At 41.4% G+C, this 25,669-nt stretch overlaps 1 protein-coding gene across 1 annotated transcript; it reads left to right on the plus strand.

Annotated features, from left to right (window-relative positions):
• The first annotated feature begins 3,046 nt into the window (after positions 1–3,046).
• On the plus strand, positions 3,047–24,876 carry Havcr2 (hepatitis A virus cellular receptor 2). Its single transcript, XM_059269278.1, has 7 exons — positions 3,047–3,151; positions 4,414–4,752; positions 6,449–6,553; positions 15,260–15,300; positions 17,611–17,737; positions 21,960–21,996; positions 23,897–24,876. The coding sequence occupies exons 1-7, from the start codon at positions 3,094–3,096 to the stop codon at positions 24,054–24,056; spliced, it is 867 nt and encodes a 288-aa protein (XP_059125261.1). The 5' UTR covers positions 3,047–3,093; the 3' UTR covers positions 24,057–24,876.
• Positions 24,877–25,669: the final 793 nt, after the last annotated feature.

Raw genomic sequence — 25,669 nt, forward strand, 5'->3', positions numbered from 1 at the left:
TTCCAGAGACTTGAGGAAATTATGAGTCTAAAGGGTTGCTAGGCATGGGGGGTGGGGTGAGAACAAAGCTCCTAATGTAAAATTTTCATATTCCTGTAACTTTTATCCACTTGAACATGTAGCTGGCTTGGATGCTGTTTGTTCTTCCGTAGTTTACATATTTGAAAGATGATGAGGCCCTTCAGCAGAGGAAGCCAAGGAGAAACTGAGCAGGTCCCAGGGAGGACACCATCCTTAGGGGGACTGAAAGTAGTTATTACAGGAACTTGACTTAGCTCTTGAGAGGTGACTGTTACACAGAGAGCAAGCCAGCCTCCTCGCCTGGCTTGCTGCTTCACCACGTGATCTCTCCCTCTTGCACACCTTCCCACCATCAAGATGCCAATCTCCGTGAGGTCCTCCCAGAGCTGAGCCAATACTGACGCCATGACTTTGAGCCTCCAAACTGTCCTAGGTATAACTATTTTCTTTACGTTGCTTCGTCTGAGTATCATTACAGTAAAATGGACTAGGGTCTGGGAGATAGCTCACTGGGTAAATTACCACCAAGCCAAAAGACCTGAGTTGGATCGCTGGGACTCACATGGCGGAAGGAGAGAACTGACTCCACAGGCCATCCTCTGATCTTCATGTCCGCACTCAGTACCAAAAAAATAAGTGAATAAAATTGAAAACAACACCAAAAAGAAAAGGAAGTAAATATTATTTACGTTTTTTTTTTTTTAATAAATAACTCAATAAAGTATTGAGTATCTGCTTTAGGCAAACGCCCTCAAGGATTGTAATTTTGACTAGTTGTTTAACAGATTATTTCAGTTTCTGTTCTGTGGAAACTATAAAGTATCTCCACAGAGAGCTTTATTGTATTTATGTTTTTTCCACCCTCGTGTTGTTTATTGCTAAATATAGTCATTTATGATGCTGATTTTGTATTTTAACATAACGAAGAAACCCATTAAGAAGTTTAAAAAAATTCAGAAATGAGTCCCTTACTCACAAACAGAAAAAGGATTAGGTGGACCTTTACAGACTCTTTCATGTCTGCACTTCAACAAATTAAAAAACACACACACACACACACACACACACACACACACACACACACAGCAGTGTTTTACAGAGCTACTCACAGAAATGGGCATGATGGAATGTATGTATAACACTAGTACTTGGGCAGTAGAGACAAGGAGGATGAGACGTTTGAGGCCAGCCTGGGCTACATAGAGAGTTCCAGGTCATCCTAGATTATATCAGACCTCATGTCAAAGAAAACAAAGCTAAGCAAGACAAAGCAGTACAAGTTGGTCTCAGCTCTAGGGACTGCCACTGAATGGAGGACACAGAACTGCAGGCTGGTGATCTGGGAGCCTTCCCCCAAGGCCTTGCATAGTAATATGGCCCTCAGCCTCAGGTAATCCTCTCTTCATTATACAGGAATGCATTTTGTAAGTTGTTAGTAGCAGTTGATAGTAAAGACATTAAATTCATGTAACATAGTTTACAGTGCAAGTCTAGGGCTGTGTGTGTGTGTGTGGGGGGGGCTTGTTCTTACTCTAAATTGCTAAACACGTGCCTTGGGACCAGTCATTCTCCTTGAGTCTCTTTTGTCTATAACATGAGAGAGTAAGCAGCATCCCTTGAGTAGTCCTCATCCCATGCTGCTGTGGAACTTCACACACTGAACAAGTTAGAGATTTAGATTAAATGCATCTAAGGCACAAAGGTGAGTGACAGGGCCAGGAAGGGCTAATGCAGCAAAAATGCACAGGGCTTTCCGAAATCACCAAGTCTGTGAGCTGACTTTTCTCTGTTGGAAAGCTTTGGTTTTGAAGGTGTCTAGATAAACGCCACTCTTCAATGGCTGAGCATGCTGGTGTGTGACTTGGTACCTTGGTCATAAACAACATGGCTGGAATGTAACACATTATGACAATTCACGTTCAAAGTTCCCCTTTCCTCCAGGGGAACAGAGATAGGATGGAATATTGAGGTCTACTCAGCTCTGTCCACATAGTGGGCAAGAAACATTGCTCAAAGAAGTATGTGTTTACCTAATGGAAGATTTTGAAAGTTTGAAGGTCAAAGTCAGAATGATTGCCAAGCTTTGCATATATTACTGACACAACTTCTTTGGTATCATTAACAGAGGGCATGCTATGCTGCCCAGGCTGGCCCCATACTTAGTAATCTTCCTAACTCAGCCTCCTGAGTGCTGGAATTATAAGCATGCACCACTTGTAATGGTTTCTTGATAATTTCCTTGCCTCATAATACCATTATAGACAAGGAAAGTTAGATACAATGAGCTTATAGATTATAAAGTATATTAGACCAAGGATGATAACTGGGCTCTTAAGTGGTATCGAAGTAATCTATAAATATAAAAATAAGGAATATAAATTCACAGCTTTATTTATTTATTTATTGTTTGTTTGTTTAGCCAGGCCAGGTTTCTCTGTGTAGACTGTCCTGGGGCTTGCTCTGTGACCAGGCTGGCCTTAAAGTCAGAGATCCTCCTGCCTCTGCCTTCCAGCAGCTAAGATTAAAGGTGTGCATCACTATGCCCAGCTTCATTGCTTTAGCTCCCAGTCCAGTGCATAGCTCAAAGCACGTGCTTCAAGAACATTAGTCACAGGCTTGATTGATGGAGACTGAGCTGAGTGCATGAATACATGAGTGACATGTTTATATTTTTGTTCCCTGGTAACCAGCTGGGTTTGTACATGGACCATCTCAGGCTATTTTATCTGAGATATTAGAAGACTCTCTCCTCTTGTCATGACTAACACTTGTCTTTCTCTGAAATACTGCTTCCTCTTTGTTGATTTCATGTGATAATCGTCAGAGTGCCTGCAGGATGTGTCTAGTGTGACATGACACAGAACAGGAACATTCTCTGATGTAACTAGATTAGCAGTACTAACTGGGGAATCACTGGTGGTCAGACACCCTGGGAAGTAGGCTGCCCCTCAGTGGGTGTGGTCAGCACTCATGATTCTGGGGTAGGCAGAAGTTAGAGGAAGTAGCACTTTAACTGGAGAGCTAAAGCTGAGACTACACAGAGCTGCCTTTGATTTTCCCTGCCAAGTACTAATGTTTTCACCTCTTACTTTCAACTGTGTCCTGCTGCTGCTGCTACTACTACTTACAAGTAAGTACTGGCTGGTACTTCTCAGTTGGAGAAAGATTATTTCACAGAGGGCTAGACAGAGATACAGGACGGGAGTAGTGATGCTATTTGTAATAGCTTATGTTCGGAAGCAACCTAAATGTCAACAGTAGGAGACTGGGTAAGTAAATTTGACATATCCATGATACAAGCAGGGAGCCTAATTGAACAACCTGATATAGATGCTGGCAATCACAATGCTACAGAGAAACTCAAGGTGCACAGTTAATATGTGCAAGCATTGCCAGGGAACAGCAGTGTGTGCACATTTTTTAGTTTTTAGGCTCCAGGAGTGGGGCCTGGGGGATGGGAAGAGTTGGTAGAGGGAATCCAGCTTCCATGTACCTTTCATGTGGTTTGAATAGATTATCATTTAGATGTTTGTGTTATTAGAAAGGAATTTATTTTAAACATCAATATAACATATGAGGAGTTTCAAATATGCAAGCTACTAGTTTTGTTTTGTCAGAGCTTTTATTCATGAGAGAGAGAGAGAGAGAGAGAGAGAGAGAGAGAGAGAGAGAGAGAGAGAGAAACAGAGACAGAGACAGAGACAGAGGCAGAGACAGAATATGTTACTTTTCCTTTGCTGATGAACAGACAGCTAGCACAGATGTATGGGACATTTTCCTGGCCAACAATTCCCATTTTTTCTGAGTATTGACTCCATTAGCCCAGGTTTTTTATCTTCAAAAAACTTCACAATTCTTTGAGGGCTCAAAAATGTGTGTGTGTCGGGGAGTCAAGAGCCCATAACACATGGGAACTGAAAGAAATGCAAGTTCCCATGTTCTACCTCAGACCAATGGAGGCAGACATTTTAGGGAAGAAGCACAGGTAGCCCAGGCTAGCCTCGAACTCACTGCAGATCTGCCACAGACTCCTTAGTACAGGGATTAAAGGCATAAGTCATCACTTTCTGGTCTGTCAATTTGGTTTTTGAGAGATGATTTCATCACTTAGGCTAGCCTAGAACTTGCTCTATAGTTCAGTCTGTTCTCTAATTCAGATCTTCCTGTCTCCACCTGCCAAGCTCCCGGATTAGAGGCATGTGCAATCATAGTAAGTGTTTAAACAGGACTCTCTTCTGCTGCTTCTGCTTCCTCTAAGGTCAGAGACTCATTGGCACAGTAAATCCTCCTCCCAACAAGGCAGTCATAGTTTCCTCTTTTATTCTGTGAGGCATTACCAACAGAAATGGACTCTCTTCCTCACCATCTTGCCCTCCTTTCCTCTCTGTGTAGGGTCTTTGGAAGATAAATTTGAAGTCGAGGTCGGTAAGAATGCCTATCTGCCTTGCAACTACACTCTACCTAGTCCTGGGTCACCTGTACCTGTATGCTGGGGCAAGGGACCCTGTCCTTGGTCACGGTGTACCAGTGAGGTGCTCAGCACTGATGAAAGAAATGTGACATATCAGAAATCCAGCAGATACCAGCTAAAGGGGAATTTCCTCAAAGGAGTTGTGTCCCTGACCATAGAGAATGTGACTCTAGAAGACCATGGGACCTACTGCTGCAGGGTAGAATTTTATGGTCTAGGAAATGATCAAAAATTAAACCTGGAATTAGTCATCATACCAGGTGAGTAGACCTTTCCATGTCCTCTTTGTAAGAATCACCTGTGGGTCATGATAGCATAATAAACATGTGGATTATTATCACCTCTGACTTCCCTAGTCCTGGGGTGGGATAGGAAGAACAGGGATGAAGAGACCTCACCTGTGAAGGCCAGTGATGTACCTTCCATGTGTTTTCATACTCAAGGATGCAGCCTAGAGAAGGGGAGGGAAGGCCTAGACCAGAGAGAGGTTCAAGACCCTGCCTGATTATTAGACCACATGGAAACATTTTTATTATTATTTTTCATTTTAATTTTTTTGTATGATATATTTTGATCATATTCTTTCCCTTCCTCCAAATCTTACCAGATTCTCCCCACCTTCCTACCTGCACAACTTCATGTTCTTTCTATCTCTTAAACACACACACACACAAAATACACACACACACACACACACACACACACACACACACACACACACAGAAACCAAAAGTCAAAACAGATAAGTAAAACCAATAATACGAAAAATATCAAACAAAAAAAGTGCAAAAAGTCAAATGGAGTCTGTTTGTGTTAGCCAACTACTGGGCAAAGGGCCTGCTTTTGAGTGTGGCCGGTATACCCAGTAACACTCCACTGGAGGAAACTGGATTTTCCCTTTCCCAGCTGGTATCAATTGCAAATGGGTTCTTAGTTGAGGGTGGGAATCTGTATCCACTTCCTCTCTCAGTGCTGGAATTTTGTCTGGTTTGAGTCTGTGCGTGTCCTGTGAGCACTGTCATTGTCTCTGTGAGCTCATCCGTGCAGTGGTCCTGTTTAGTCTGGAAGACTGTTTCCTTGGAGCCGTCCACCACCTCTGACTCTTACAGTCTTTCCACCTCCTTTTGGTGCCTGGGCCCCACCTACAAGCCAGAGACATTACCAGATCTGGAGATGGATTCTGAATTTTTTTTTTTTTTCACAAAAATCTACTTCAGGTAAGCCAGGAATATGGACCACTGGGTTGTATGTGTGTGTGTTAAGAAGGTATATAAGTGCATGTTCTTGTGTTTTAATGTTTATACTGGATAGGGTTAAGTGTATAGCTCAGCAAAAAAGCCCAAGTTTGACTCCCCAGCTCCACACAAATCAAAAGATTTTATAGCACAAACTTTGTGGTCATATGGAGCAGAGTTCAACTCAACTCTCCTTACTAATTGGGTAATATCGGAACATTATTTCAAATGTATGGGCTCTTCAGCTATAAAATATAGTTAACTACCACATAGGCCACTGAAAGGATTCTACAAGGTGATGTTTATGCAGAGCTTTGGTGTGACCTCTTGTGTGGCTGTTAGTTCCATCATTAATTAGGCTGTAGCAATGACAACCACATCCTGCTGAAGTTACACATCTGAAGTGTGTGCTATCCTCTCTGTGACTGTGTCCATGTAGGTTTGAAGGCAAGGCCATGTGTCTCTTCATCTCTCATCTTTCATGTGTTCTCCGCTGCCCGTGGATTCCCTGACATAAAGCCTCCCTGGGCAGCTGAGAGGGCTCAGTGGGTAAACTCACTTACTGCCAAGCCTGATTACCTGAGTTTTGTCTTCACAACATGCATGGTGAAAGGAGAGAATGGATTCCTGAAAGTTGTTCTCTGACCTGTACATTCCCCCTCTCCAATAAATAAACGGGAAAAAGAAAATCCTGATCCTTAATACTCTTTTCTGACTCAAGCCAAGTTCACCCTGCCTGCGACTGCTCATGGAGACCCTGCTACAACTTCTCCAAGAACCCTAACCACCGAGGGAGACGGCTCCCGATGGAGACATGAGCACAGGGGTATGTGTTTAGCTTGTATATCAGTTCACAGAGTTTTGAACATGATAAATAGCTAAGAAAATCACTTTTTACACTTGAAATATTATTTGAAGTGACTAAAGTGGTAGCCACACATATTGACCCCTGGTAGGATTCTGGTTAAGTCACAAACTAGCCAAGTAACCTGGGACAAGGCCTTTCAATTCCCTGGGGCTCTGCTTCCTCTTCTATCCAAGGGGCGTGGCAGAGAGGCCTCTGGATTTCCTGTCTCAGGAAAATGACTCCCCCCCCCCCCATGGAGAAGTTATTTTGGATATCCACAGATTTTGCCATACAAAGAAAGAGAAATATGCACTAATGCCATCATTCATATAGAAAGATAGTCATTTGGGGCTGGAGAGATGGTGCAGCTCTTAAAGACTCACAGTCAACAAAGGCTTCATCTTACTTAAACAGTTTTAATTTTATTACATTTTAATAAATTAATCTGTGTGTGTGTGTGTGTGTGTGTGTGTGTGTGTGTGTGTGTGTGGTCATGTGCCATGGATGGCATGTAGAGGTAAGAGAGAAACTTGGAGGCACCTGCTCTCTCCTTGCAAAGTATGAGACGAGGGGATTTGATTCAGGTCTCAAGGAAGTATCATTATATGTGGGGTCATTTTGCTGACCCTTACTTAAAATTTAATTAAAAAAAACCTTTTAATTAGAAATGATTCTATTTTAGTTAAATATTAAGTAAACTTAGTGCAATGGGTTATTGTCTTCATTATTTTCTGATTTACTCTGGGCTGACACTGTTGCTTATATTCAGGGCTAAGGGATTGATTAGGTGAAATCAGGGCCCTTTCTAGCTGAATGCAGATCATCAGCTTTCTCAGATTTCAGCCACATAAGGAGGAGCTAAATTCTTTCTAGGGTCAAGGTTGGAAGCTGTCCCAGAAGACAAACAGGACAGAAGAAGCTGACCTCAGGACACATTGATCAGGGAGGTTAATCTCACCTTACTTCTGGGTAGAGTCCTGCTCTTAAACTCTATTTTCTGTAACAGGAAAGAAAAATAGGTAAAGTCCCATCTCATCATGTCATACATCTCACAGGCTACAACTTCAAGGATTTCAATAAGACAATGGGACCAGAATGGTTAGTCCAGTGTCTGGTCACAGTGTGTTCTCAGTGTACATTAGAACCTGTCACCAAGACTGTCAATAAGGCCATAAGGCAGAATGAGAAAATGGTTTGGTCCTGCAGTGAGAGTACACTGAGTCCTAAATCCAGCTCTTCTGGCCAATTCTGAACTCAGTAGTGTTGCCACAGTTTTCTGAAGTTTAGGTTTCATGTGTCACGGCCAGAGTTCTTCTCTAAAATCCTGTTTCTGGGTTGGTATGTTTGTGCTGTAGGGAAACCCCTTGCCACTAAAGCTGTCAACCTGAGGTGGATCCCAGGTCCCTAAATGGTGGAGAAGGAACTCCCACAGATTGTCCTCTGACCTCCATATGTACACCATAGCATGCCTGTGGGTGCACACACACACACACACACACACACACACACACACACACACACTTGCACACACACATGCACGTTAAGATAAAATAAAATAAAATTCTGTTTCTTCACCTGAAAATGGAAAAATAGTGGTATATATATATATTATTGAGATTGGGGTTAGGCATGATGGCACATGCCTTTAATTCCATCACTTGGGAGGCAGAGACAGAACGATGTTCGTGAATTCCATGCCAACTTGATCTACATAGCAAGTTCCAGGACAGCCAGGGCTGTATAGAGAGGGACCCTGCCAAAAAACAAAACAAAACAAAACAAAAACCCACCCCCCACCACACCCCCCATAAAACAACAAATCAAACCAAGAAATGATAAAAAGATTCATAGTGCTCAGAACCATCTCTGGCACCTAGGTGCCAAGTGGACAGTAACTGTGGCATCTATGTACATTCATGACCATGTTATCCCTCTTTCCTGCTGACTAAGCTCTAGTGCAGTCTTTGGTTCCCCAAGAAAAACAGAAAACAACATTACAGATATCTCTCATTCTTGTTTACAGCAAAACAAAATGGGAAACAAGTAAAGAGGTCAGAGCTGGAGTTATAGCTTAAGTGGCAGTCTGTCTAGCCATGGAAGCTCTGAATTTTATCCAAAATGCCACATAAATCAAGTATGATGGCACAGGCCTACAATTCCAGCATTCAGGAGGAAGAGGTAGGAGGATCGTTCAAGGTCACCCTGGCTATAGGTCGGGTGGTCGGGTTTGAGGGCAACCTGGAATACTTGACACACAATCGAGAGAGAGAGAGAAAGAGAGAGAGAGAGAGAGAGAGAGAGAGAGAGAGAGAGAGAGAGAGAGAGAGAGAGAGAGAGAGAGAGAAGTCAGTCTAGTCACTTAGACCAAGAACTGCAATGATGGAGAAGCAGAAGTGAGGTTTCCATTTCAAGTATTGCATGTGGTGAAGATTCCTGTTTACTTCGAAGTTCCACCCTGCGGTTTTCAGGCTGTAAATTGCTTCCAGGTGATGAAAACAAACTGGAGTTGCTTTTTTCCCCTAAATAATTTTAAGCCAAGACTGTCTTTGCAATATTCAAGCTATAGTCAGTCAGGCTCAGATTTGCTGAAAGCCTTTCTGCATCTTGAAGAGTTTTGAGGGTTCAGGAATGTGACTGTGGCTTTTCACAATCTGACTCAGGCAGCCGAATGAGTGGATTTCCTTAGTTTTCAGGAAGCTGACAACTATTTGTCCTCACAATGAGTGTCCACAGGCTCTCCTCCTGCTCCTGTCTTGCTTGTGGCCCTGTCCCCTCTAGCTGGTGTCAGTTAGTACAGCCATCAGCCAGATGAGCAGATGAAGAAGTAAACGCACTCAAAGGAGAGATGGTGGCCGGCAGATGAGCTATGTGACTCTCTTCATGTTGGGGACATTGCTGGTTGAAGTTGTGGAGGAACCTGAAGTTATGAAAGTGTCTTTAAAGCTGTGTGAGCTTACATGGGAAGGCATTGTCACTCATGAAGCAGGGTGTAACTCTCATTCTCTGTTTCTTCCGTTATCCAAAACGACTAACAGTGTCTACTCTTTAGAATGTTTGTTTTACTTTCATGTTTTTAATTTATTTTTTAAGTTTTGATTGGCTTCTATTCAATGTATGTAGAGCAGGTTTCCTAAGGACAGTTTTGCTCAAGGAGGGTTGTCTGTTCTGACAATATTCATTCTTCATTCTCTCCCTCTTCTCCCCACCCACATTAGTTCACTTCTTTCACAATATAATCTCACCTCTGTTTCATTCCCTATGTATAAGTGATTTTTTCCATCTGTTCTCACTTTTCTGCTCTGAGGACAAAACACTGACTAAAAGCACTTTGAGGGAGAAAGGATTTATTTCAGTTTGAAGTTCTCAAGGCACAGAGTTCATAATGCTCAGAAGGCATAGCAGTAGGGTCAGTAAACAGAGTGATCACTTTATCTGTACACTAGAGAGAGACAGAGATAGACAGAGATAGACAGACAGACAGAGATAGACAGAGAGACAGAGAGTGACATATTCCCTCTAGCAAGGCTTCAGTGGTTCCAATATTCTCCCCAAAATGTCACCACTGACTGGGGACCAAGCTTAGGGGGAAATTTCTTACTCAAACCACAATAGCATTTATATGCAAACTAGGGTTCACTAAAAAGAGAAAACACAATATTTGTTTTTCTGAGTGTGTATGGGGGATTATTTTACCCATTTTTCATTAAGTTGTTTGTTCTTTTGGTATTTAGTTTTTGAAGTTTTCTTTTTTATATGTGCTAGATATTAATCCTCTGTGAATTATGTAGCTGGCAAAGATTTCTCTCTCTGTAGGCTGTCTCTTCATTATAGAAGCTTTCTAATTTGGGAAGTCTCATCTGTCAGTTCTTGGTTTTACTGCTGTGATTGGGGACCTTTTGAGAAAAGTTTGTCTATGCTGGTATCGAGAAGTATTTCCCTGTAAGTTTTGAAGATTCACTTCTCATATTAAGTTCTTCGACCCATGTTTAATTGGTTTCTGTACTCAATGAGAAGTAAATATCTAATTTTGTCTTTTCACATGTAGATATCCAGTTTTCACAGCACCATTCATTAAGGAGGCTATCCGCCCCCTCTCCCGCCCAGTACGTGTATTGGATGTGTTTGTCAAAAAAGCAGGTGTCTGTAGCTGTCTGGCTTTGTCTGTTGTCTCTCTCCATCCTATTCAGTTGAGCTACCTGTCTGTTTCACGTTAGTCCAGTGCTGCTTGTCTGGGTCTCTGTCAACAACTTGAGATCAGGATTGCTGTTCTATTAGAGGTCTTCATGAATTTGAGGATTTTTTTTTCCATTTCTGAGAAGAATGGTCATTAGGATTTTGGTGGGGATAGCATGTGTACACTGTTTTTGGTAAGATAGATATTTTCATATTACTTCTGCTGATCTATGAGAATTCTTTCTGCAGTCTGGTGTTTGTTTCATTTTTTTTTTTTAAATGTTGATTATAGAGCTCCTTTACTTCCTTGGTAAGGTTTAGTTTAGGTATTTTATCTTAGTTTTTAAAAAAGATTTCTTTATTTATATTTAGTTTATGTGTGTGAGTGCTTTGCTGGCATGTCTGTAAGTGCTTGCGTATCTGGCATCCCTAGATCTAGATGAGGGCTTCAGATGCTTTGAACTAGAGTTATGGAAGATTGTAAGCCACCACGTGGGTGCTGGGAACCAAGCCTGGGTCCTCTGCAAGAACTGCAAGTGCTCTTAACCACTGAGTCACTTCTCCAGCCCCTGTATTATTATTATTATTATTATTATTATTATTATTATTATTATTTTATTTTATTTTATTTTATTATTTTTTTATTATTATTATTTTAAAGACAGTGTCCTACTATGTAGCCCTGGCAGTCCTGGAACTCACAGTATAGACTGGGTTGGCCTCGAACCCACAGAGATCGCTCTACCTCTACCTTCCAAATGTTGGGGTTGAAGGTGTGTGCCACTGCACTGAACGGGTATTTTATTTTTTGCAGCTATTGTTAGTGGATTGTTTTCCTGACTTCTTTCTCATCGTGTTTGTCATTGGCATATAAGAAAGCCGTGAGTTTTGTATAGTGATTATGTTCCTCCTGCTTGCTGAAAGCATCAGCTTTAAGAGGTTTCTGCTCCAGTTTTAGTATTTCCTACATACACTGTTGTGTCATCTGCAAATAGGAATACTTTGACTCCATTTTCTATTTGAATCACTTTTGTTTCTTTCTCTTTTCTTATTGTCCTAGCTAAGACTTCAAAAATTATATTGAATGAGAATGGAGAAAGTAGACACCCTTGTCTAGCTCTTGATTTTAGCTGAAAGTTGTTTGAGTTTTCCCCCCATTTATTATAATGTTGGCTACAGGCTTTGTTGTATATAAACTTTATATTGAAGTGTGTTCCTTCTCAAAAAGTTTTCTTCTGAAACAGAGTCACATGTACCCTAGGCTATTCTCAAGCTTGCTGTGTAGTCAGAGATGACCTTGAACTCCTGTCTCCTGAGTTCTGGGATCACAGGCATGGGCCATCCCGTTTGATTGATGCAGTGCTGGTGATCAGACATGGGGTTTCTGTAAATGCTAGGCAGGTACTCCTATGAGTTGAGCAGCTCCTTCTACGGCCCCTGTCGAGGCGAGTTCCTTCTATTCCTAGTTTCTTCTCAACTTCTTTTCTCATAAAGGCATGTTAAACTTTGTCACAGGCCCTTCCTGCATCTACTAAAATGACCGCCTGATTTTGGTCCTTGAAACTTTTTATGTACCGCCACATCTTTGTACAGCCCCAGGGACTTGACCTTCCTGAAGCAGAGAGGAAGTGAAGGAATGACAAACACATAGACACACAGAAAAGCTGGGACTGGGTGGACTGGGTTCTTGGATGGAGGAGTCTCGGCACCTGGGAAGTTCAGCATGTTTATTACATAGAGTTGAACAGGGAGGTGGGGTTACAAGTTTAGCTGGTCTCAGTAGGCACAAGCTCTGGAGGGGGGCATTCTTCAGGCTTCAGGTAGGGAGAAAGCTCTGGTGGATATTTTCTGAACACACTATCAATGTTCATACTTGGGTCTCTGAGGAAGGCTTTGCCATCCCCAGTCTCTCCCAGGGAAGGCTTTGTCACTCCCATGGGACTGACGTATTGGAGCCCTTGACAGGGCCGGATCCATGTTAACACACATTCACTCAGGGCTTCCTCCACTGTCCACAATGTACTATACTCAATCTTAGCCAAAAGTCCAGAGAAGGCCGGGGCGGTGGTGGCGCATGCCTTTAATCCCAGCACTCGGGAGGCAGAGCCAGGTGGATCTCTGTGAGTTTGAGGCCAGCCTGGTCTACAAAGCGAGTTCCAGGAAAGGCTCAAAGCTACACAGAGAAGCCCTGTCTCAAAACAAAACAAAACAAAATAAAACAAAAACAAACAAACAAACAAAAAAGTCCAGAGAAGCCATTGAAGATATTTCTGTGACTTACTACAATTATTGATTTGCATATGCTGAACCATCTCTGCTTCTGTTGATGAAGACATTTTGATCACGATACAAGATGTTTTTATAATTATTGAATTCGGTTTGCTAGTTGTTTATTATTGTTGTTTTTGAGGCAAGGTTTCACTGTGTTGCCATGGCTGGCTAGCCTGGAAAGTTTGCAGATATTTTACTGATAATTATTTTTGTACTAATTTTCATCAGGAAGACTGGCCTTTTGCTGTTATGTCCTTTTCTGGTTTTGTTATCAGACCAACTAACATTGGATCTATGCAATGAGATTGACAGCAATCCTTCCTTCCTTTATTTATCTATCTATCTATTTATTTATTTATTTATCTAGTTAGTTAGTTAGTTAGTTTTTCAAGACAGGTTTTCTCTGTGTCATTTTGGTGCCTGGCCTGGATCTCACTCTGTAGAACAAGCTGGGCCTTGAACTCGTAGAGATCCTCTTGGCTCTGCCTCCCAAGTCCTGGGCTTAAAGACGTGTGCCATTGCCACCCCACTCCACATTCCTTCCATTTATAATTCATGAAACAATCAAGGAACATGGTGGTAGTTGTTGTGTTTTTTTTTTTTTTAGGCCTGGTGGAATTTAGCTGTGAAAACATCTGGGCTCTATCTAGTTGTAAGACTTTTAAAAAATTCTTACTTCAGTTTCATTGTTTGTTATAAATCTGAGGTTGTTTCGATTTTCTCAGTTTAATTTGAATAGCTTATATGTGTTTAGAAACCAATTTCTTTTAGATGTTCAGTTTAGTGGAATATGTGTCTAAGTAGGTCATATGGATTTTCTAAATGCCTTTTTTAGCTGTTGTAATGTTTCCCTTTTCATCTCTAATGTTAAGGATTTGGGTCTTTTTTCTCTCTTTTGGTGAATTTGGCTGAAAGTTTACTGATTTTGTTCATCTATCTATTGATTCTTTGTCCTAGACCTTTTGATTCTATCTCATTAATTTCTACTGTTTCTATATGCTATTTTAGGGTTTAATTGTTGTTGTTTTTCTAAGACCTTGAGGCACATTATTAAGTTATTACCTGAGGTTCTCTGACTTTTTAAATGTAAATCTTTACATAGCTAAGACTTCCCTCCTAGAACTGCGTTCGTTATATTCCGCTGCAGGTAACGCTATGTTACATTTGCATTCAGTTCGAGGGATTTGTTAACTTCCCTCCCAGTTTCTTCAGTGACCCATTCATCACTCAGACCTGATGAATTCATCACTCGGTCACTCATTTTCCCTGAGTTTGTGTTTTTTAGGACAGTTCTTTTCCATACTGAATGAGATGGTTCATTCAAAGTGACAACATGCCTGAGTCCTGGTAAACTGTAACAATTGTTTCCATTTGAGAACAACTAAATATCCTGGCAATGAATAAATGTTAAACTTTTTCAGGAGTTTTGTGTCTTTGAAAGTCTGATTAAAATATGACTGAACATTGTCAATGTTACTGAATTGCTGAATCACACTCATTAGACCTCTGGACAAAACCAAGGACATATTCAGTATAAGTCTTCCAGACCTGAGTCTCCATTTCTTACAACATTGGTAGTGAATAAAAAAGAAAGAAATAAAAGGACATGACTGCTCCTAGGTATGGTGGAGGAGAAGGTTTATTGTAGATATGAGGGAGAGTATAGCCAGAAGCAGAGACATCTGGGAGAATCCAGAGTGAACATGACTCTGAGCAGGGCCATGTGGGAGAGGGGGAGGGGGGAAAAGGGAAAAGCCAAGAGACCAGGAAACCAAGAGGTCAGCAGGGTAAAGGGTAAAAAAAAAAAAAAAAAAAAAAAAAAATGGCATAGCCCAAATGGCTGAATTATATAGGGAAGGGCAGCCCACTCCTGGGCTAGAGAGTTCAGGGTAGGGGGTGAGGTATGTCTGCCTTACCTTGTAACTGAGGGACTGAGGGATGCTGGGAAAACCTGGCAGCCAGGCTCACTTTGGTATGTTAAATAGGCACCTCAGCCATTTGTCCTGGACTGAAGACCTAACAGACAGTGGAGTTTATTAACTATGTGAAAGGACATCCCCCTGAGATTGGTTTGTATGCACTCAGTGTCTTTTGTTGGTCTTCTAATTATTGTGGAGCACATGGAGATGAATTAGTAGTAAACAGGATTGCTAGTGTGTTTAATGTTTTTCTTTGGTTTGGAGTTAAAAACATTCTTAACTATTGTCTACTTCCTCCCTTTTGTATGTGTGTGTGTGACAGAGACACAGACTCTGGGGACCCTCCATGATGAAACTCCAACAGTAAGTAACGCTGATGTGCACGCTACCATTGTGCTTGGCTGTAGACTTCCTCCGTGACACTCCTTTTTATGAGAAAGCTTTACCCTCCTTGGTTTCACATGCTGGCTTTCATGTGTTGATAATGGCAGGTCTGACCATATAGGCCTGTTACTGATGGAAGTAGGTTATGAGTGTGAGATCTCTGGCATATGCTAAGTGTGGAAAACCACCAAGAAGTGAGAATGCATCTCTCGTTGCAAATGTCACTACTATGTGTCACTGTGGAAGGTTCCGTGACTCTCTTTTCACGTTTTCCACTTCTATTTTGTTGTGGTTTTGAGACAAGGTGTCATGTAGCCCAGGTTGGTCTTAAACTTACTATGTAGCTAAGGATAGTCTTGAACTCCCAATCTTCCAACTCCTCTTCCACAGTGCTGCGATGCCCAGATTATATTTTGTAGTTTTTCTTTCTTTCTTTCTTTCTTTCTTTCTTTCTTTCTTTCTTTCTTTCTTTCTTTCTTTCTTTCTTTCTTTCTTTCTTTCTTTCTCTCTCTCTCTCTCTCTCTCTCTCTCTCTCTCTCTCTTTCTTTCTTGTTTGTTTTTTTTTTTTTTTTTTTTTTTTTGAGACAGGGTTTCCCCGTGTAGCTTTGGAGCCTTTCCTAGAACTCACCCTGTAGCCCAGGCTGGCCTGGAACTCACAGAGGTTCGCCTGCCTCTCTCTCTCCTGAGTGCTGGGAATAAAGGTGTGTGCCACCACCACCTGGCTTTATATTTTGTAGTTTTTAAAATTTATTTTTATGTAACAAGATACCACTCAGGAATACCCAGAAGCAAGAATTTGCATTCTGAACTATTATGTACTGAACTAAACAGGGAAAAAAACACGCTAACAAGCCAGCTAGGAGTAGCAACCCTGATGACTGGAGATTGAGATTTCTCAGTGGGTAAAGGCACTTGCCACACAGCCCGACTACCCGAGTGTGACTCTTAGAACTCCTGGAGGAAGGAGAGGAACCGATTCCTGACAGTTGTCCTCTGGTCACCATCACTGTGCCGTGTACCATGGTGTGGATGTACACGTACGCACGTGCACACACATACCAATAACGAATAGACAAGAATAATATAAACAACTCTATAGGACCGTGTCTAGAGGCCCACATTCATTTAATTCAGTTCTTAATCTGTGTGCTCACAGTCAGTGCCTGGCATCTTGTGAGCTTGTCTCTCCCCTCTTGAGATAGAGAGCACATCTAAGAACTTCTGTTGCCCACAAGTGCTTAACACATGTGCTTTGTACACAGGAATCCTGCTTTCACAGTCTAATGTGTAGTGATTAAGTGGATGATTTCACCTCTGAGATTTATTGCTTTCATTGCTTATGGTTGTATTGTTTTTAAATGTAGTTTCTGTTTATTCTTAGATTATTTTGTACATGGATACAGTGTGTTTCAATAATCCTCACGTCATCCCCCTCCAACTCCTCCTAGATCCCTCTCATGTCTCCTCCCAGGTTCATGTCTTTTCTTGTTCACAACATACTGAGTCTAATTAGTGCTTCCCATACATGCATGAGTATTTTTTTTTTGAAATAGGGTCTTGATATGTAGCCCAGGCTAACCTCAAATTTCCTACTCCCCAGCCTTAGCCTCCCGAGTGCTGAGATTATGGATGTTCACCGCCATGACTGGTATATTTACTATTATTGAAGGTAGAATGTGGACTTATATTTTAGAAATAGAAGGATGTTCTATGTGACTCCCTGGTATGAGAAATGAAGAAACAGCAGTAGTATTTACCACTGACTGAGCGTTCATTAAGAAACAGGCTTTGTAGTAACTTTCTCAATAACTCCACAGGGTCACTGAGCTCTTGGGGATGTGAGATTTGAACCCAGGACTGTGTGGTTACAAAGTCCTGGCTCTTGCAACACTGCTTTTCTGTGTGAAGGGAGGTTTCCCTGAAAGACTTCAAATGTGGACCACTCTGAAACTCCCTTCCCTGGACACACAATTTTGAAGCAGTAGGATTCCACTCTGAAGCCTCTGTAGGGATAGGGGCGGGTAGGATAAAGAGTGACTTCTACACCCACAGCACTGGAGGCAGTGTTTTATTTCCTTGTTAACTACACATATTAAGCTAACACATTTCATTCCTTTTGTGGCTGAGGCTACCCTAGAAAAAGACAGATCAAGGGGGGGGGCCTTCATCATTCCTGCAATCCTGAGAGACCCTAAAAAAGAGTGGTCTTCCTCCTGAATCATGAGACTTGCTGAGCATATGACCAATTTCTGGACATCTCAAGCTTGACTCCTGTTTTCTTTCCCCCAGCAAATTTCCACGTGGTCTGATGAAATGAAGGATTCTGGAGAAACCATCAGAACCGCAGTCTACATCGGAGTAGGAGTCTCTGCGGGGCTGGCCCTGGCACTTATCTTTGGTGTTTTAATTCTTAAATGTAAGTTGCTCGACGTTGCTTCTTTTTCTTTCTGATAAAGAACAGTTACTATAGGAACAAGGGCAAACCTAGATAGAAATACAACTTTTTAATTAAATCTGATGGTGGATAGACAGGACACTCTTTGTCTCTCCAAACATTGCCCGTTCTGATAACTGGTAACTATTCAAGGTTTCTATGTGTCAGGCAGATACTATGCTAAATGTTTTTACAGACATCTTAGTCATCATCAGTTATAAACTAGGTAGTACCATTTCTTCCCAGGCTAGGGCAGAGGAAAGTAAAGCTTTGCTGAGAGCAGCTGAGTTCTCCAAGTTTCACTGTGAGTAAGGTACAAGGCTAGACCTTCAAGTGCAGCAGATAACCAGAATTGGCTATCTTTGGATACAAAAACTAATCTTGGGGCTGATGGGATGGCTTAGTGGGTTAAGGTGCCTGTCATAAGCCTGATGCCCTGAGTTCTATCCCAGGGACCTACATGGTGGGAGAAGATAACAGATTTCTTCCCTCAGACTGTCCTCTGGCCTCCACATGTGAGCTGAAGCATTTGGGTACCTCCCCTCTTTTCCCCTCCGCTCATCTCTTCTCGTCTCTGCTGTTCTCCCCTCTCTGTCTCTCTCTAATCAACTGCAAGAGCTACTCTATTTAAATTATAAATATGCTCATGCTTATTAGGAAACCCAACAACACAACCTCTCTCAGTGTGGGTTTCTATGTTGCTTTCTCAGGCACCTCTCTTTAACACTGAACCATGCCTGGGATTCCAGAACTGGGTTTTCTCCTCACAGTGATCAGCACACCAGCTATTTGTCTTTATTTAAATAGACAACTTGTGGTCTGGGCAAGTGGTACAGGTGTTAAAGTACTTTTGTAGCATACAGGAAACCATGAGCCCCATAAAAGTAGGTGTGGTGGCATACTGTAAGTTTTATAATCCCAGAACTCTCTGGAGGTAGAAGCAGGAGGATCAGAAGTTCAAGGTCATCCTCAGCTACACAGTGAGTTCCAGGCCAGGGTGGGCTGTCTCAGGGAAAAAAAGTTTTTCGGTTTGGTTATTGTACTTGGAGACCATTGCCACATTAAAGATCCAAATGTTCTCATCAGCCCAAAGCCTTCCACCCTTTGATAGTTATGATGTATTCTCTTTTCTCTGAGAGCAGAGAAGAAGGCATTGCACCAGAGTGTAATGCACTATAACAGCCTTTCTCCTTAACACACAACACAGACTGTCTACGTAGGGTCATCAGCCATCTAGGATTTTCACAAGAATGAAGGGAGTTCCTAAAATATGGAACTTCCATTGGTAAAGCTGGGACCATCTGAGAAAAACCAGGATGACTGCGAACTGAAGTTGTCAAGGGCTTTAAGGAGGTTAGGTCCTATAACTATGACATACAATATAAAATATACTAGGTACATGGCAGGGCAACCAGCATGCTGACATGTTAAATAACATGTCCAAATTCATACAGTTAATTGATAAATATAAGGATTGAAATTTGCTGGGTGGCGGTGGTGCACCCCTTTAATCCCAGCACTCAGGAGGCAGATCTCTGTGAGTTTGAGGCTAGCCTGGTCTACAGAGCCAGTTCCAGGAAGGGCTCAAAGCTACACAGAAAAACCCTGTCTCAAAAAACCAAACCAAAAAAAAAAAAAAAGAAAGAAAGAAAGAAAGAAAGAAAGAAAGAAAGAAAGAAAGAAAGAAAGGAAAAGAAATTAACCTTACTTCTCCTGGTTGTTTTCTCCCACTTTTTGGTAAATGAGTTTTTCCAAGAAAGAAACAACCCCATATATACTCACATGAGCTTGTCCATAGATTGCAGTAAACACTGGGGACTGATCATTTGAACATGGAATCTAGAAGCCATTAAATGATGACAGAGAAATGATAACGTGTACTACTTTTTGAGTTCTTCCAAGTCCTAGAAATTAGGGACTTCTGTAATTTATGTAAAAGGTGAGGAGGTAGGCGGATATTCCTCCCTTTGGGATCCCACCCCATGTTGGGAGTTATTTCTCTCTTTTGCTTAATAAATCTATGCCAATTCTTGTCTTTAAAAGAGGCATAGGTGCAATCCAATCCACATATAACTGCTAACTTTGAATGCACACAGGTACCACATCTGTGGATTCAACCATATAGTGAACAATAATTGAAAATTATTTCTACTTAACATATATAGACTTCTTGATCCCCCAAAGAAGGCAGCAGTTATATTACTATAGCATTTATATCATGCTAGATGTTATAAGTCATCTGGGGATCATTTAAAGTGTGGGGTAGGATGTGACAGGTATTAATGGTGTTTTATATAAGGAACTTGAGCACACTTGGATTTTGGTGTTTGCAGGAGTTCCTCGACCAACCACAGTGGATTTAGAAGGGCAAGGGTTAACATAGAGAGTTGTTTTAAGGAATGAATCAAAATGTTCTGTTCAGTGTATAATTTTTTTCCTATATTTTATGGGTAGCAATCTGACAGATGAGGTGGCCTGTTCGTATGTCACGACATTATAGCCACAAGCTGTCTGGGAAGTGCCCATCAGTCCTCTGCTTTCGAGTGGACTGTCTACTGACTTAGATGGCCACCCATGCTTCACTGCTGCTTAACCTCCTTCAATCCTCTCCCAGACAAGGAAACATCAAAGGTCTGTTTGCTGTGTCACATCTTCATCCTTTCATTTATGTTTTTCTTCTGAACTGCCAATCTCATGTCTGTCCTTAAAGTACCACAGATACAATTTTAGTCAGTTTCAAATTGCTTCCATTGTACTAATGGTCACGGATAGCTTTGTCTTTATGGTGGCTAGTCTTTCTGCAATAATGTCCCAAGTAGATTCCATACTTTGTTCTAAAATGTCTTCTCTTGGCTTTGGGAACCCCATTCATTGTATTTGATTGGTCAGTCTTCCCCATTATTTAAACATTTCCTCTTCTGCCTGGTGTTTAGCAGCTAAAGTTCCTCAGGATTTGGCCTTTTTCTCTTTGCAAACCTTCTACTTTATAACATATATTCCATGGACTTACATATTCTCTTTAATCTTGTCAACTCTTAAAATGATGATGCAGCTTGTCTCTCTGTCTAGTTGATAGCTCCACTTTGAAGTTCATATATTCATATGTGATAAACAAGGATCCTGCTTCCATATCCACCCACAGGACCCAACTGTCAGGTTCTGGACATCTCCATCATTTCACTGTCTGTCTATGTGGTTGCTTCTGCCAGAAATGTAGAAGTCATCCCAGAATCCTCTCTTTTCAACATCTTAATATGTAATCAACTCCAGTCGCAGTCTCTGCACAAAATATATCTAAGATTGCTTCATTATTCTGGATCTTGCTTGGTGATTTGTTATTTATTTCTCCTTCTAATCGGTTCTTTACACACTATCCAGGTCAGATCATACTGTCATTCAATGACATCCTACAGATCTTCCTGTCTCATACCATCTCAATTCTCTTTGTTGCTGTTTAGTTGGTTTGTTTTGTTGACACAGATCTCATATATTGCAGGCTTGCCTTGACCTCTTGATCCTCCTACTTCCACATCCCAAGGGCTGGGATTACAGGATAATAACTGAAAAGGTCTTTGGGACCCAGCCTCAGTTTACCTCTCAGATTTTATTGGGGGCAACTCTCTTGTTCTAGTCTTGGTTTTGGTTTTGACACCAACTCAGATCTTTGCCGAGGAGTCTCTGTTCCTGTAATATTTCCCCTAGTTCTTGACACAGGTGACTCATTCTTTTCTTTAGAGCAGACCTCAAAAGTCATGTCATAACGTCCTACCCTAACCATCTCTAGTTTGGGTTTAATATGGTGCTGGTTTCGTTTTATAATTCAGTGCAATTTGAAATCATTTTTTTCTGTCCTTTCTTTCCTCCTTCCCTTCCTCCACTCTTCCTTCCCTTCTTCCTTTTTTCCTTACTAGGATGCACGCTTCATGGAGTCAGAGCTCACAACTCCCTGTGTGTGCCCTTGGTGCCTACCAAACTACAATACACACAGGACAATCCTCATAATATTCGCTAAGTAAGAGCTCCACTTTTCTTTTATTATTACTTTTAACATAGTCCTAAGACATCACTGGTAGGTTGATTTCATTTGTTCTAAAGCAAGACCAAATTTCACCAAGCCACTCTCATCTCCAATCAGTCCATTTTATTTCTTGTTTCAAATTATCTTAGAAAAGCATTAATTGGTTTTTCTTCCACCTTTATCTAGGGTATTCTTATAAGAAAAAGAAGTTACAGACTTCAAGGTAAGAACAATGGAAGAAGGAAAAGGGTATTGGGGACCTCTACTATCATATGATTTTATTCTTCCTCTGAAAAGTTCTTACTTGGAACTTTGAAATCTTAGGTTAGTCTTCTTTTGTTTAGGAAATAAAAATCCAACAGTTACCCTCCTGTACATTGAGCTTCCTCAGGTCTAAAGCTGAGGTGTATAGTTTGCCTTCTTATTACTAACAAATACTTATTTATCTCTAATATTCAGGGAACTGAACCTTTAACTGACTGAGTGTTTACTAATTTCATGATATTACCAAAATGAGAAAGAGAGAGAAAACAAAAACAAAACAAAGCAAAAAACTCCCAAGCCACTATGGATGATCAGAGTGTTTATAGCCCTCCTTAGGCATTACTACTGTGGCAGTGTGTTATGTTGACCTGGGCACTCATCTTGCTGATATAGGACATACCTAAAGCAAATGAATCAGGATCTTGGGGGACAGAGCTTGAGGTAATTGTTCTCAAAGCTCTTCAGGTGATCCTCATCATTACTCCACTTCTGACTGTACACACACACACACACACACACACACACACACACACACACACAACCCTCTCTCCCAGATTTTCTTATTGCAGTAAAAGTCAATAAATGAAAAATTGCAATGTATTTCAAGGGAAAATATGATCATGTGCTGAATATAAGAGTCATCTCTTATTTCAGAATCAATAAAATCCAGAATATTCCAAAGACAATGTAATATAAAGTGAAAAATCATGTAACTCCAAATACAGTATTTAATTATCAGTACCATTATTCTTCATTAGAAGTGAAACTGGAAACATGGTATTTATAGGTAATGCTGACAGGCATCAATTCACTGTCTGTGAAATGATGTGCTCAATATTTAGCTCTACCTATAACTATAAACCTATAGTGAACTGAGAACTAGAATGCTCTGTTTGACTACTGTAACTCCAGCACAGTGTGTGATGAATACCAATGATCAGCTCTAATGAATGAATGATCTAGTGCTCCTCACAGCAGCCCTACTACAGGGCTCTCACTATTCCCATTTCTAGAGTTGAGAAAACTGAGGCACAAGGTTTACTAAGGTATGGCATCTGTGGATGTACATATTTTGTTCACTGTTGTAGTCTACAGATGCACAGGACAATGTGTTACTGTCTTGAATTAAAAATTATATATATGAAAATAGATGAAAGATTATTTGGGAAGAGGAGGAGGGGCTCAAGAGATGAAGATGAGGTGTGTGAATACAGGAAGAGTATAGAATATATAGTTATGAAAAGGTTGTCATGAAACCCATATTTTATAAGATGGTACTAAAAAACATTTAAAACCCCAACCAAATGAGCAACCAACCACAAACAAACAAACAAACAAACAAACAAAAACTAAACAAGTTCACCCAAGTCATGTTGTTGGGAAGAAACACAGAATTCCAACTCAAGTCTGATTGTGTCTGTAACACATTCACACTTTTCTCTTTGTTTTCAAACTGTTGGGGCTTTTGGAGGATTGAAACAACAGTACAAGGGACATTAAAACACTTGGCTTTCAACTCCTATTTGACACTTGGAACAGCTGTGCTGTCCAGTTCTCAGTAAGCACAGGGCTTCCTCTCAACCACCTGTAAGTAGATTGCAGGCATCTTGACAAATCTCAGAGACTTCAGCCTACAACTCTTAAGAACAGGGAATATGGTTTTCATACCTAGGAAAATTAAGAGTAATTACATGTCCTTAATTGTTCCCCAAATTACCACCTGGGTTTCTTTCAGGGAGCATCCAGGGAAGGGTCATGAGTGTCAGCTGGCTACTGTCATCAGTGAAGACTGCTCTTTTAACACTCTTCTCTGTTGTCTGGGGAATTCTCCTACCAACTCCAGCATTATATTTTCACAGCCTCATCACACTGGCCAACCTCCCTCCTGTGGGGTTAGCGAATGCAGGAGCAGGCAGAAATCGATCAGAGGAAAACGTCTATACCATCGAGGAGAACATATATGAAACAGAGAATTCCAATGAGTACTACTGCTACGTCAGCGGTGGGCAGCCGTCCTGACCACCTCTGGGATGTCACCTCTTAAGGCTCACCTCCATTTTAGACTTTGGTATCTTCTTTTTTGAAAACTATCAGATATGTCACCTGAAAAGTTTTGGAGGTTCTGTCCATGGCCACCGAGAAAAGTGTTCCTGTTTTCTAGGGATAATTAGCTCACAAGGGGATTCAACTATAACCTATGCTATGTTGAAATGCACCATATCCTCCGAGTTCCAGGGAAAGAATCTCCCAACCCAGAGACATGGATGTTAAAGCTCACATGTGCCTCTATACATTAGGCATGCTTAGTCTGAGATCTCTGGAGCACCTGGACATTCAGGATTGTGGTGTGTCCACAAAACTCCTAAACAGATAGGGGGAATATTAGGCTAAGATAGATAGGTGCAGGTCTTTGTTGATGCAGGAAATCTAAAGTGGCCACTGATTTTTCTAGAGATTTCTGACCTTGAAAAATTAAGAAGGAGTCAGGTGGTGCATGCCTATAATTACATAACTTGGAAGGCTGATGAAGGAAGATCGTGAGTTCAAGGCCACTCTGGGCTGTGATGGTGAGACTTGGTCTTAAAAACAAAAGAGAAAAAAAAAAAACAAGCAAACACACCAGGAAGGTCAGAGGGTAAAGCGCTTGTTGTGCAAGCATGAGGAACCTGAGTTTGATCCCCTGAACTCACATGGATATGCTAGTGTGTGCTTGTAAACTCAGAGATCAGTGGGTGAGGACAAAGCAGATCCCTGGGGCTTGGTTGCCTAGTTGTTGAGTTCCAAGTCACTGAGAGCCCCGTCTCAAAATAAAATGGACTGTGTTCCTGAGGAAAGACAATGGATGTTGTCCTCTGGTCTCCACACACGAATGTGAACATACCTGCACACACACATATGTGGTCACACATGAAAGAAATAAAGGAAGGAAGGATCAGAAGAGGCCTATACAGTAGTAAAGGTTCTCTCTGGGCCTGCTGCCTCTGTGTTATGTGCATCTCTACATGACTGTCCTCTGCCTCAGTTAAGATTGCTTCTGAGTGGGGGCATGATGGTGCAGACCTGTAATTAACTGCAGCACTCAGAAGGCTGAAGCAGGAGCATGGAGAGTTTATGAGCATTCTGTGCTGTACAGTCAGACCCTCTTTTACAAAAAGAAAATGTCCCTCATTTGCCTGTGACTGTGAAAGGAAATTCTCTTTGCCAAAGTCCAACCTTGCCTGTTGTGCTCAAAGGGAACTGCCTCTGATGACTTCTCCATTCACAGAGGAAGCTGGAGCTGTGTTTTCCACAGAAGAAGAACCAGTGACTGGGACACACATTTTGTTTCCTGATTGAAAGAAGACAGTGGCCTAGCAGCAGTCTGTATAATCAGCCTTAGATCCTTTGGTATAAGGACAGTGGTCACAAAACCAAATGTCCAAGCTGGTGGACATCAATTTTGTCTCACTTAAGACTGTCTGCTCAGTGCCTTGGTCTGTGTTGGTTCCAGTATGTAACAGAACCTAATTAAACAGCCCAGAGTGAAAAAATTAAATGAGCAGAAAGATAGCTTTGTCACAAGACTTCTGCATTGGAGCTCCTGTATAGATCAGAAGACATTTGTCAGTGGGGACACAGGCATCTGTCTGTCT

Source organism: Peromyscus eremicus, chromosome 8a, assembly GCF_949786415.1.
Source record: "Peromyscus eremicus chromosome 8a, PerEre_H2_v1, whole genome shotgun sequence".
NCBI classification, from domain to species: Eukaryota; Metazoa; Chordata; class Mammalia; order Rodentia; family Cricetidae; genus Peromyscus; species Peromyscus eremicus.

Excerpts from the sequence above, each read along its gene's own strand:
- Havcr2 (XM_059269278.1), top strand. The coding sequence starts at position 3,094 with ATGTTTTCACCTCTTACTTTCAACTGTGTCCTGCTGCTGCTGCTACTA. Across the intron at positions 4,753-6,448 it reads GGAATTAGTCATCATACCAG|CCAAGTTCACCCTGCCTGCG; the intron begins GTGAGTAGACCT and ends TTCTGACTCAAG. Across the intron at positions 21,997-23,896 it reads AAGAAGTTACAGACTTCAAG|CCTCATCACACTGGCCAACC; the intron begins GTAAGAACAATG and ends ATATTTTCACAG.